General features: G+C 51.1%; 1 protein-coding gene across 1 annotated transcript in view; it reads left to right on the top strand.

Annotated features, from left to right (window-relative positions):
- ANKEF1 (ankyrin repeat and EF-hand domain containing 1) overlaps positions 1-11,485 on the top strand; it is a 37,466-nt gene extending 25,981 nt beyond the window's left edge. Inside the window, exons 7-13 of the mRNA XM_078610332.1 lie at positions 104-397; positions 496-656; positions 1,918-2,109; positions 3,483-3,709; positions 4,038-4,258; positions 4,764-4,892; positions 9,224-11,485. Coding sequence (XP_078466458.1) covers positions 104-397; positions 496-656; positions 1,918-2,109; positions 3,483-3,709; positions 4,038-4,258; positions 4,764-4,892; positions 9,224-9,385 — 1,386 coding nt within the window. The 3' untranslated portion in view covers positions 9,386-11,485. The remainder of the gene's footprint in view (positions 1-103; positions 398-495; positions 657-1,917; positions 2,110-3,482; positions 3,710-4,037; positions 4,259-4,763; positions 4,893-9,223) is intronic.
- The last annotated feature ends 2,318 nt before the right edge of the window (positions 11,486-13,803 follow it).

Genomic DNA, 13,803 nt, shown 5'->3' with positions numbered 1-13,803 from the left:
ACCTGGTCAAAGAAAAGGAACACGAACTTCAAACTCAATGTCACGTTATGCCGCTTTTGTCATTGTTTGTTTCAAGACATTTCTGTCCTCCATCTGGATGCAGGAGTACAAGGAGGACCTGCGGGCAGAGCTGGGAGCGGTGTGCGGGCCGGACGGCTCCCTGGCCTGGGAACAGCTGCTGGATGCACTGCATCGGCAACGGGCACCGCCCTTGGGGCCACCAGAGACGCAGCTCCTCCTTCAGGCTCACGACCTCAACAAAAAGGGAACGGTGGTGTTGGAAGAGTTCTTAAAGGGGAACAAATACCTGGCCAAGTCTTACCTGATGAGTGCCTTCGAGCCCAAAGGGAAGAAAGGGAAGAAGGGTCGCCGCAAGGGGAAGGCCAAGAAATTCACGGTGAAGCGTCATACATAAACGTCACCGCACCTTTTTTTTACAGCAGCTTTGTTTGAACACAGTGTAATGTTTACATGCATGCCAACTGTCCTTGGCAGGTGCCCCTGCCCATCTGTGTGGTTCCAGAGGGGGTAACCCCAAGACGGGCAGACGGGGGGCCTCCTTTGCATGCCATTGAGCAGCTGAGTCTCACCACGGACTGTGGACGCTTTGACCGGGACCACCGCCCTGCCCACCCCATCGAGGACGACTCAGCCTGGTCTCTCCCCCCGCACGGTTTTCTCACAACGGAGCTATCGCTTGCTAGTCAAGGCTTACAAACACAGGCAACTCAGGCTGAGGGTTTTATGGAGTGCAACAAAGTGCCTTGGTAAACACTGCCCGGCGTAAAGTTACGGAACGAGGCAGACGAACGGTAACTTTGAACCACGCTACAACGTGAATGACGACACGGAGAGGTGAGCACGGGGCCCCACAGTCCTTGCGTATTTACTAGGACTTAGGCACAGCGAGAAATATGAAATGCAAATTCATCAGGCAGAAGGTTTTTGCAATTCACGTTGTTTACTCGGATTGTTATACTTTGCTTTTTTTGTATTTTGAATGAACCGCATGAAAAATTGGTGAATTGCTTCCAGTTTGCCACATATAAATGGCTAGAGCAATACACGTAACGTGCTCACTGAGAAATGAAGGGAGCTGCCACATTGTTGGTGTGGGTAACACGCTGGACTTGCCATCCAGAGGTCACCGATTCGATTCCATCCCCCGGTGTGGCAGATGAAACAAATGTGTACAAACTTTTTTTTTATTTAACCAGGTAAGCCCCACTGAGTTATACAGCTCTTTTTCAGAAGCGACCTGGCCACATATGGTAGCTCAAGGAAGTGGCTTATAACTTGGAAATTAATAGCTGCCAAATACTCTAAACGCTTGTTTACAGATGTGGAGGTAAAAATCGGAGGGCCTGGGGAAAAATTCATATGACCAGCGGGGAGAACATGCAAACTCCAAATAGCCAGGTGTCCGGGTCGGGATCGAACCCATGGCTTCCTATATACCAGGCAAGGGAGATAACATCTTGGCCACCTCAGCGTACGTTTCTTAAATCTTGCTGCCACTCTCCATACTGCTGCATGAACGGGTTCACTACATTTAGTTGATCGGCAGGTCGCGTGTGGTGATGTAAAGTGTGGATGCGCCTACTTGTTTCAACACGCCTGCTTAGTGTGGAAGAGTAGACCAAATGCCATCTAAAACCCTCTCCATTGAATGCCCTGACACCAGGAGTGCACAATCAAGCAATTACACGGCTGCACCTTTCTCTTTGATTTATTGGTGGGCCTAATTCACTTATGCTAATCGGTGCCTTCATTACCAACATTCCACTGGAATCGATTACCACTATCCCCGACTTTAAGAAATCGGTGATTGATTCTGAAAACTGCTGGCGGCGTCCCAGTGGGATGGGCGTCGTGAGCATGCCCCCAGCAAGCGCGCCGTGCCCCTGTCCACCGCAGGTACATTGCAGCGCCGGAGCGCACCTTCGTTGGCGTGACGGCGGCGGTGCGCGGCGGTGACTGCGAGTCCCTGCTGCGTGCCTTCTCCCAGGACGTCCCCGTCGATGTGCGAGACCCCTTCTATAAGACGCCGCTCATGGCCGCCGCTGCGCATGGGAACGTGGAGCTCGCCGCGCACTTGTTACAGCTCGGGTTTGGCCAACACTCATGCCTGCTTGCACTCACAGTGTGTGTGCGTGTGAATGCGTGGCTCAGCGGTTGGCAGTTGGTAGGTTGCAAGTTCAAATCCTGGCTGTGGCTGACTCAACCCATAATCTCTTCCTCTGGGTTAATAAAATAAGAACTACTTTGTGAGGAAGTGAACGGCGATTGTTCTATGAAAATCCCTGCCCTCGTCATGGGAATGTGGAATTTTTACCACTGGCTCAGGGTTGTAAAAGGGAGATGAACGCCGCTTCAATGCTCATTTAAGCAGGAAATCACTTTGACGTTTGTCTTGTGTTGAGCCATACGCCCAAACGGCCTGTCCTGAGGCATACCCTGCCCCTCTGTCGTGAACCATAACCAGCTGTGTGCACTGACCAATTCTTTGTGCAGCAAAAGCTCCGTTATCCGGCACTTTACCATTCGGAATGCTCTATGAACCGGCATCTGTCATAGACGCCAATACAAATCTTCCTTTACGTATCCAGAAAAATTCCGACACCCATCCGGCATCTTTGCCGAGCACTTATCATTGATCTCTTGTTTACGGAAGCTTCAGGACGCTGCCGAGTGTTGGCACGAGTGGCAGTCTGTACTGTACATACGGTATTGTGCTACTGTATATTGAGCTCTAAACGTCCTCACTACTCTATAATCAACTTAGAAGGCCCTACAACTGACCGGTGAGTACCTCTGTAAGAGAGTATTTAATTTCTTATAGCATAGTTAAAATGTGTGCTTAGTTTCTTTCTTGAAAAGTTTTATGTAAATTTGGTGAATCATACGCGTATTTGCTTAACCAGCACTCTCCATTCCCTATGGATGCCGGTCAACAGAGCATTTTCTGTAATATGAATAACAATTTACAGGTCTTTGTCCATCCACTGTGGGATGAAGGCCTACCCACGTCAAGTTCGTCCTGTGTATATTATTATTTACCCAGGAAAGCCACAGCCTTACACTGTGTGAACGAAGCCATGGACCCCGCCCGTGAGTGTACTCGGGCATACACTGTGCGTGTGAACTGAGCCACTCTCCCTGCGGTGACATGGCCCAGCGGTAGCGCATTTGCCGCTCATTACAGAAGTTTGTGGTTCGAACCCAGAAGGCCGCCCTGTTTAGTACTGCGGGTGTAATAACCGTAACGGATATATGTGCTGTCAGCTTCATTGTGGACATTATCCAAAGTTGCCAAATTCGAAAAAACTACCCACAATTTACTCAATTGGGATTACACTTGGCAAAAACGTCGCCCCCAACTGCGAAACTAACTGCAGGCTGCGTGAAGCAGAGTTCTTTCGCGATTATAGCCTTGCACCATAATACCACACGTACTGAATCGCACGTGCCGCTCGCTTCAGGGCCGACGTGCAGGCCCGTGACGCGTACCGATGGACGGCGCTGCACCACGCGTGCCACACGGGGCAAGCGGACATCGCCGCGCTCCTCCTGGACGCCGGCGCCGAGGCCAACGCCATGACGCTCAGTGGCTCCACCGCACTCATGCGAGCCGCTGAGAGCGGCCGCCTGGACTGCGTGACGCTGCTGTTGGAGCGGGGTGCCCGCCTGGCTCAGAGGAACAAGCAAGGTGGTGCCAACCGCAACACTGCCTTAGCAAAAGACGGGTTTGTCAATTGTTGCCATTGATATTCATGGGTGTATTAACAGGACCACAGAGGTTGTGCAATTATTGTGAGCACTGGTTCTGGCTTCCTTCCCACCTCTTCGTAGTTTCCCGCCCAGTCCTCCGTGTCCAAAAAACTGTGCACCTTCCAAATTCTCCAGCTATATCTATGGGACCTATTTTTGGCCAGTATCAAATTAGTGAAGAAATTCTGAGGCATTTGAGACGCAAATTGCCCGCGAAACAATTAAATTGTAAAAAAATCAAATAAAACGTGCTACTGTTCTGCCAGATAATACGGCGCTGGAAGTGGCGCAGGCGTTCGGGGAGCCTCGCATTACCGCCGTGCTGCAGGCGCGGTTTGACGCCCTGCCCAGAGTCAAGGAGAGCCGCGGCGGAAATCGCAAGAAGGGCGACCTGCGGGCGGCATCAGCGAGGGCGAGCTCGCGGCCACACACCTCCCCCACCGAGACCTCGAGCCAGCCTGCCAGAGACCAGCGCCCCGCTGATAAGGTCGGCAGTCTGCAGAGTTTTAAGGGTCACGTTGACTCGGTAACTCGGAGCCCTTGCATCATATGTCGTGTCACACATTCTAAGGGGAACCCACGGTGGCAACTGTTCCTCTCGGGCAGAAGGCGGCTCAGCACCTGGCCTGCAAGCGGAAAATTAGTCTGCCACTCGGAGGTGCGATGTTGCTTTGTGGAATCCAAATAGAGTAATTTTCAGCTCATTTTTTTACTTTGGCAAAAATTGTCCCATGACACTGGCACATCACGGCCTACTCTTGAGAATGATGCGAGTGGATTTTTTAACGTCCACTGTGAAGCACAGAGCGTGTAGAACGTTGCAGTTAATAACACCCGCAGCATTAACGAGGGCGGCCTGCCGGATTCGAAACTCGAAACTTTGCAACAAGCGGTGACATGCGCTATCGCTGGGCCACGTCACCGCCCCCTGCAACCCAAAATGAAAGCCACCCCGCCCCCCCCTCTCGGGCGTCCCCATTTGCTACTGATAGGTGGGCACGGTGGAAGAAACCGAGGGAGTCGCGAGGGCGCAGCGAGCACAGCGCAGCAGCATGCTGCACGAGGCGACGCGCTTCGCCAGGAGAGCCAACCAGATCAACGTCACCTTCACTCCCAGGACGGTGAGCTCGCACCGTCGCCACCGCTGCCGCCACCACCAAAGCAGCAACGACCGTCGCATTCCATTCGTCATCAAACCAACTGGTCATTATTCACTTGAGCGTTGGACCCCAGTCGCACGCTAACAAGGGTGTGTCTTGATTAAAAAGAAAAATAGGTTTTACCCTTTCTGGCAATGAAACAGGTTTTGTTCTTGTTGCCTGGTTCTCTGACATTGGCATTCTAATCTCCTCATTGGCACAGCCCCTGGTTGCTGGAGTCGTCTCACATTGACATGCTAATCTCTTACATTTACGTACAAACTCCATCTCTAGCTCCGCCCACTTACAGTGAGGGAAAAAAGTATTTGATCCCCTGCTGATTTTGTACGTTTGCCCACTGACGAAGAAATTATCAGTCTATAATTTTAATGGTAGGTTTATTTTGAACAGTGAGAGACAGAATAACAACAAAAAAATCCGGAAAACGCATGTCAAAAATGTTATAAATTGATTTGCATTTTAATGAGGGAAATAAGTATTTGACCCCTCTGCAAAACATGACTTAGTACTTGGTGGCAAAACCCTTGTTGGCAATCACAGATGTCAGACGTTTCTTGTAGTTGGCCACCAGGTTTGCACACATCTCAGGAGGGATTTTGTCCCACTCCTCTTTGCAGATCTTCTCCAAGTCATTAAGGTTTCGAGGCTGACGTTTGGCAACTCGAACCTTCAGCTCCCTCCACAGATTTTCTATGGGATTAAGGTCTGGAGACTGGCTAGGCCACTCCAGGACCTTAATGTGCTTCTTCTTGAGCCACTCCTTTGTTGCCTTGGCCGTGTGTTTTGGGTCATTGTCATGCTGAAATACCCATCCACGACCCATTTTCAATGCCCTGGCTAAGGGAAGGAGGTTCTCACCCAAGATTTGACGGTACATGGCCCCGTCCATCGTCCCTTTGATGCGGTGAAGTTGTCCTGTCCCCTTAGCAGAAAAACACCCCCAAAACATAATGTTTCCACCTCCATGTTTGACGATGGGGATGGTGTTCTTGGGGTCATAGGCAGCATTCCTCCTCCTCCAAACACGGCGTTCAGTTGATGCCAAAGAGCTCCATTTTGGTCTCATCTGACCACAACACTTTCACCCAGTTGTCCTCTGAATCATTCAGATGTTCATTGGCAAACTTCAGACGGGCATGTATATGTGCTTTCTTGAGCAGGGGGACCTTGCGGGCGCTGCAGGATTTCAGTCCTTCACGGCGTAGTGTGTTACCAACTGTTTTCTTGGTGACTATGGTCCCAGCTGCCTTGAGATGATTGACAAGATCCTCCCGTGTAGTTCTGGGCTGATTCCTCACCGTTCTCATGATCATTGCAACTCCACGAGGTGAGATCTTGCATGGAGCCCCAGGCCGAGGGAGATTGACAGTTCTTTTGTGTTTCTTCCATTTGCGAATAATCGCACCAACTGTTGTCACCTTCTCACCAAGCTTCTTGGCGATGGTCTTGTAGCCCATTCCAGCCTTGTGTAGGTCTACAATCTTGTCCCTGACATCCTTGGAGAGCTCTTTGGTCTTGACCATGGTGGAGTGTTTGGAATATGATTGATTGATTGCTTCTGTGAACAGGTGTATTTTATACAGGTGTAGGGGTGTTACGGAGGGGCTGTATACATAGGATCACACGGGAAACAAACACAGTGGGCGGGGCTTCGTGAGTGCACGGGGAGGTGCTCTCAACGACGTCTGCACAGGGCAGCCTGGGGGGGGTGGCCCCACCCCTCAGCGAGGGGTTTTGGTATAAAAGGGGATGAGCCGGAGAGCTCGGGGTAGAATGTTAAAGCTAAACCAGTGAAGACCGAAGATCGTCTAGCTAGAGCCCTGGACTCCCCTGGGTCGCCGCCCTTGTCAGGGCCGCGCAGGACCGAGCCAGCGGCGTGGTCCCGAGAACCAGAGCTAGTGCTCTGGGACTCCGGGTACCGTAGCCCGACTTACCAGTGTCGGGCCAGACAGCCTCCCCTAGCCCGTTAGTGGAGGACTAGGAGGTAGGTCAGAGATAGCTAGCAGTGTATTCCCAGCTAGCGGGTGAGGGGGCCGATACCCCCTCCAGTGTTGTATGTCCGCGGTTGTGACAACTGTTGCGGAATAAATACGTGTGCCTCAACCCCGGCGTCCAAGAGTCCTCAACGATATTACACAGGTGTAGTGGTGATACGCGCTGGGGTGAGGATCGTGTGGCAGCGCGTATTGATTGGCTGTGTGTGTTGGTGACGCGCGCTGACGGTGAAGGATCATAGGTCAGCGCAGGGTCATGGGTTGTGAGGCGGTGATTGGCTGGGTATCGGTGACGCGCGCTGACAGCGAAGGGATCGTGTGGAAGCGCGTGGGGATTGGTCAACTAAGGGGGTGCTCACGTCACGGTCCGCATACGCTCCGTCTCCCGGGAGGGGAGGCTATATAAGGCGGTGCGCGCAGGCGCACGGGGAGTTGGTGACCAGTGAAGACAGAAGACGGAGGAGGAAGAGATAGGGCCCTGAGACACCTAGTCCCGCCGTCCTTGTCAGGACCGGGGCCCTGTGTGGCTCAAGAGGCGGGATCTTGGGACCCGGGGCCGGACGTCCGTGTGAGGGCCGGGCCGCGGGACCCAGAGGTCGAGACCCACGCCCAAGCTGGGGTGGGTCTGTAGTGCCACGGACGCTACGGGGCTGGAGTGCCCGTGAGCGTGTACCGTGAGCTGTAGTAACCACGCGTGTCAAGTGGGACGTGTAGCGTGAGCTGTAGTAACCACGCGTGTCAAGTGAGCGTGTACCGTGAGCTGTAGTAACCACCAGTGTCAGGTGGAGTGTGTAGTGTGAGAAATAGTGACCACACGTGTTATTGTGGAAGACAAGTGAAAATAAAGTGTGCTACCCGTCAAGTGGTTTCCCGCCGTCATTCAGATACTTCACAGGTAACAAGCTGAGATTAGGAGCACTCCCTTTAAGAGTGCGCTCCTAATCTCAGCTCGTTACCTGTATAAAAGACACCTGGGAGCCAGAAATCTTTCTGATTGAGAGGGGGTCAAATACTTATTTCCCTCATTAAAATGCAAATCAATTTAAAACATTTTTGACATGCGTTTTTCTGGATTTTGTTGTTGTTATTCTGTCTCTCACTGTTCAAATACACCTACCATTAAAATTATAGACTGATCATTTCTTTGTCAGTGGGCAAACGTACAAAATCAGCAGGGGATCAAATACTTTTTTCCTTCACTGTACCCTTGGGTTGAGCCCACCTAAAGTCTCTATACGCTCGTGTTGCAGCAGCTCTTTCTCCTGCGTCAGCAGTTCTCCTGCTGTTTTTGTCTCACCTGATGATGGTTGCTTGTGTTGGGATCGAAACGTCGTGATCTATTAATTTTATATCTATGTGACTTTACCGAAAATACCAAAGAGTAATGAAACAGGTGTTCAGATGTTGAAATACCAAATAGTTTTGCCACAGGTATGTGTAGTTAATACAGACTTCATGCCTTGCAAAAGGTATCTATTAATATATATTTTCATCATTTTGATACTGGCAAAAAGGTTGCATAGATGTATCTTGATCATGTGGAGAAATATCTATCAATTCCAGCCATTGTCAATCCAATGCTTGGTGAAGGCCTTCTCATGCTGTGCTGGTTATTGGACTTGTGTTACCATACATCACCACACTGGTTATTGCCTTTGCCGAAATCGAACTCAGATCACCAGATTCATAGGGTGGCATATTGATAGCACGTCAACCTTACAGCAATACGAACCTGCCTAGGTTTGATTCCTGATTCTGGCACCTTCTGTGTGGAGTTAGTGTTTTCTCTCCCCATTCTGCATCGGTTTCCTCAAGATACTTCAGGTTCCGTCCATAGCTAAAAGCGCACACGGTAATTGGTATTGGGCAAACATGCTAATGTGGCAGGCCCCTCTTGAAACAGAGTCCTCAGACTCAGTTGAGATTTTCTTGGATAAATACGTAATTATTATAGCTCAGTATGCAAACCACTGAACTTTAGGAATGCCGTGTGTGTATTTCTATGCACGCGGAGTGGTAGTGCGGTGTTTAGTGCACTGCGCTACTAACGCAGCTACCCAAGTTCGATTCCTGCTTACAGTCAACATAAGTAACATTTATCGAAAACCGGTCTTGGGTCTTTCCAAGTTTAATGAGTACCTGGTATGGTGTGTAAACATAATCACTTGGAGGACAAAGACGACGAACCACACTATGCGTCGTGCCGGCCTTGATAGACGATCGCTAACGGTGTTCTGTGTAGGCTATATGTTGGATCGCTGCCTCTGTACGTGTGCGTGTGTTACTGTGGAACTCCAGGACTGGCGCTCCCAAGCCAGCACTCCAGTGCTACTGCATCAGAAAGAGTCCCTGAGGCAGCGCTTCTCAGAAGACATCGATTTCCCAGGATTTCAAATGCCCTTTCAGAAGGGGGTCACACAGCGCGCTGCGCTGTTCGGGGCACTTGACTCAAGGGACTAGTCCTCGTCTCAAAGGACTAAACTTGCCCCTGCTTGGTGAGATGGCCGTTGCAAAGGGCACGGTAATGCACTCGACTCTTGCAGGATTATCAAAAACCATAAGCCTTGGTGGGGTTTAACCCGCGTTTGACCTGGATAATCCGGAACTTGGCATCTGTGTCCAGGTGGCAAAAATGTATTTGTTACGAGATATCGTGGTTTTCTTTGCCTTGAACTTTACAGAAAACTGCACAATTTTGACAGACCTAAGCTGACTGAGATATATGGCTGGATTTAGTCTATAAAAAGGTGCCAAATCATAACTTTGTGTTATTTTAAGCAATGACCTCATAGATCAAACCTGTAAGTATAGTTGTCAGTGCCACCGCTGCACATGTGCCCTGTGCATTGTGTAACCTCAGCCATTTGCTGCCCCGTGTTGAGAACTGATGATCTATGGTGCCCCCGTGTGTATCTCATGCTGCACGTGACCTTATTTGTGCGGCACACAACACTGATGTCTGCGTGTGCCTCAATGTAGCTGACACAGCCCGTTGTTTAGGGATATTTCTGCTCTGTCTTTCCAAAATAATTTAAAATTGCTTCGAGCATTTGCAGTCGTGAATCTGTTTCATCCTCCAATGTTGTACCAATAAAAACATTTCAATGCGCACAGATGTAGCCTGTGCCCAGGATTCGGATAGATGCTCCCCACAGGTGCAGCTGAGGAAGTTATGACCTCCCTGGCTCGGAGTCGAGGTGCTGCATACTGGGTTATGCATCTATCAGGGGGTGCTGAGCTCTAGAAAGAGCACTAGGTGGCGCTGTCTAGCAGAGGATGTTATCTCCAGACAAAGCATCATCAGGGAGCTGTCCAGCAGGAGGTGCTGATCTCCCAGCTGGAACACCAGGGGGAGCTGTCCAGCGTGGCGGTCTGAATTTCTCCAAGCCGGATCCCTCGGCTTTAACTTCACGCTGGGTTGAGCCTGTCACTGAGTACTTAAAAATATAGATATATAACATTGTTTCGTACGTAGAAAATACTTCGTTAACCATAGAATCATTACCCATAGAATGGTGTGTGAATCTTATCTCGGGTTATTCTACATCTGCCTCCGAGCTGCGTGTAAAAATACGACCCTCGTACGTACACAGCAGACTATGCAAAATGTGTGGCTAATAATTCGTTTATATTGATACAAACGTTCCTACATAACACTGCAGTGTGCATATCCTATCAACTTCTTCATCCTCTGATATGTGAAGGTGTCAGTGCTGCCGCCATTATCAATTGTAGCGCAAGGGTGCAGCTCGGAGTTAATGTAATAGTGGGTTCTGCACACATACCAAAGCTTACTACTACACACGTGGATATTCACTGTTCAGATCAAGTCGGAGTGATTTCCTGCTCAAATGAACAATGAGTGCTCATTTCCCGTTTACAGCCTTGAGCCCCTGGTGGGAATTCCACATTACTACGACGGGGCGAGTCTGTGTCCAGGACAACCACTGTTGACTTTCCTCATATCATCATTGTCCCTTGCAGGCGCAACAGAGCGGTCAAAATAACAGTAGTGGTGGGACGTGTAGCGGCAACCGTGCTCTGGCTTTCGCATATCAAGATCAATGTGTAACCATGGCCAAAGCCGTTGATGCCACCATACCTCACCAAAGTATACAACCGTTGGTCTTAGGTCTTCCCCTTGGTCGGCGGACTCGTGGAGACCACTCCAATGCTTGTCGTGGCAATTGGCCCTCCCCTACGCTGCACACACGTTCCACTCAGTGGAACCGTTTTTTTTTTCTCCGAATCGTATCAAAACGAGTGTAGCGGTGAGATGTTGTTGGGTTGAAGCGTGAGGTGACTGCAGAGTCGTGTAGGCTACGGGCAGCATTGCCTGGAATTGTAACATGGACTGAGAGGGGCGCCGTGACGCGAGCAATCCACAGGGACACGGAGCCTCCTCGACTCCTTCATTATTCATGCTCCGGACACGCAGACGCAGTTTGAGATTAAAGCGAGGCCTCAGCCAACATAACCCACGTTCAGCAGCTCTAGCCACTGCGATATATGTGCGCCGTGATGCCGAGTTTCCATTAAATATTCATCACTGAGCTGAAATATTTGTCCTGATTCCATACCCCATCAGTATCTTACACCACAAAATGCAAGCGGTGAGAAGCTCTGAGTTGACATGAAATGGCTCTTAACGTATCGGGTGTTGGCCCCTTAACACATAGGCATTTACTGTCAATTTGTGGCTGGATCATGCATGCTGGTGAGTGCTAGGGACAAAACCTATCCGAGTTTACCACGTAATCCATGCAAACCCGTGGATTGAAACATGGCATTTGGAAGATCTGTTGACTGATGGCATTTTTTATTCCGAAAACCTCACCTCTAAGACCGCGGTAACGGGGCCACGTGTGGTCGTGTGCACGCGTGTGAGCGTGTCCGTGTAATAAATAGCCAGTGCGTTGAGTTGCTCTGTGACGCCTCGCATCGATGCATTCGCGTGGAAATAGTGAAAGGAGCCTCGCATCAATGATTTCAGACACTGGAGGAGATGGGGGGGGGCTCCTCCCCCAGTCAGAAACGCGCGGAAGGTCGGGGTCGCCTCGAGTCATCCACTCAGCACGGCTGACCCCACTATCATAGCCACATGATTACAGACCTTCGAGATTGAATCAAGTCGATGTTGTGTCAATAACTCCCAATATTAAAAGCGTTGCTGCGTTGAGATCAATCATCACTGCCGTGACGAACACGCCCACGTACACACGAGGATCTCCCTAGAGCCTGACTGTTGGGACAAGTGTTGTCAGCGAGTACTTATAAAGACCGGCACGGAACACGAGGGAATGGTGTGGCTAACATTATTCCTGACCGCCTTTGTCTTCCCAGTGGTGATGTTTACACCGCACCAGGTAATACTTTAAGGCTGAGTCTACCTAGGAGAGGCCCATACCAGTTCAGATATTCGTCATTGATGTTGGCCGTGAGCGGTGAACCGAATTCGAATCGCAGAGTGCGTGGCGCATTGCGCTAAGCACTACACTTCCGCTCAACCACAAAATCAACGGCCCCCCATGTATTCCTTGACAGGCTCGTGGGGCAATTACTGTTGAAGATCAACTATCAATACCGGCACTGCACACGTGGAGGTGGGTGGCCATAACCATGCCCGATCGCCTTTGTCTTCCCACTGCTAATGTTAACACACCCCACTAGGCTCTCTTAATCACCCACACGCACATACACGCACACCCAAAAGACCCCGGCTCCACACACGCGGCGTGATTAGCGGTCGTGCAGTGCAGGTCGATGCAGCGGGCTGTGCGAGCGAGTCGAGGGGCGACCTCGTGTGGGACCTGCCGCATTCATCGCGAGGCGCGCTGCACATCATGGGCAACCAGATAGCGGTGATTCGAGCGAGCCGACTGTGGGCACTGGGAATAAAAACCGCACGGTGGATGGGGGGATGTCTGCGCGTGTCCACGCAGCCACGCAACGCGCATCCTCGGGGTTTCGCCGCCCCCAACGCCGCGAACGGTGATGGTTGATGCAGCGGAAATCCGGGGCCTCCTCGCCACATTGAGAACCCGAGCACGTGCGAGCGAGCGCAGTTGCTAGGTAACTACGCGGGGTATGTCTGAAGAACCGCTCATGACGCAGGCGGAGGCGGCAGTGAGGGGGTTTCTCAACCAACACCCCCCCCCAACCTCCCACTCCTATACAGCAACTGGGCCTTCATCTGCCCATGCTCCCACCACAGCCGCGCCTTCGGCTCCCCCGCACGATGGTCGGGCCTTCTGCTGCCCGCATCCTCACGGCTGTGGGGCATAAAGTTCCCTACCCCCCCCCCCCATGGCAGCCCGGCCTTCAACCTCGCCCCTCCTTACCCCCCATCCTCCACCTTCCCACGGCAGCTGGGGGATGAGGGGGCCACCCTGTGGATTAGGCGTTATCGAGCGAGGAATTCCTCTCGGCACACACCTCGTCGTGATATATTGGGTACCAGGGGAAACCTGGCGACCTTAGTTCGATTCCCATGACCCAACACCACTGTATCTATATTCTTTGGTTCTTTCGGTTAAATTCACGTAGATAGAAGATAGAAGAAGAATAAAATAAAGTGAATAAAATACAACTGTATCTACATCTCAATAAACTCACGCATTCATTGGTCGCACTCGCTCGGTGAGCGGGACCAGAGGAGACATTGGATGCGGGATGCCGCTGGACTTCAACGGGGCGCTCAGAGTGGCATGACCACCGGGTCGTGAGGCCATGCATCGAGGCCACGGGGCCGTGAGGCCACACGTAGTGAGCAGCCTTGTCACCCAAAGTGTACGAGACCGCTGGTGAGATATTCATGGTCTCATTCATCCGTTACCCTGGGCCACTGATTGCTATTAACATTCGTTTCTCCGCCGGCA

This window comes from Lampetra planeri, chromosome 33 (assembly GCF_965212315.1).
Source record: "Lampetra planeri chromosome 33, kcLamPlan1.2.h2, whole genome shotgun sequence".
Taxonomy (NCBI): Eukaryota; Metazoa; Chordata; class Hyperoartia; order Petromyzontiformes; family Petromyzontidae; genus Lampetra; species Lampetra planeri.
This window is presented reverse-complemented; position numbering and strand designations above follow the sequence as displayed.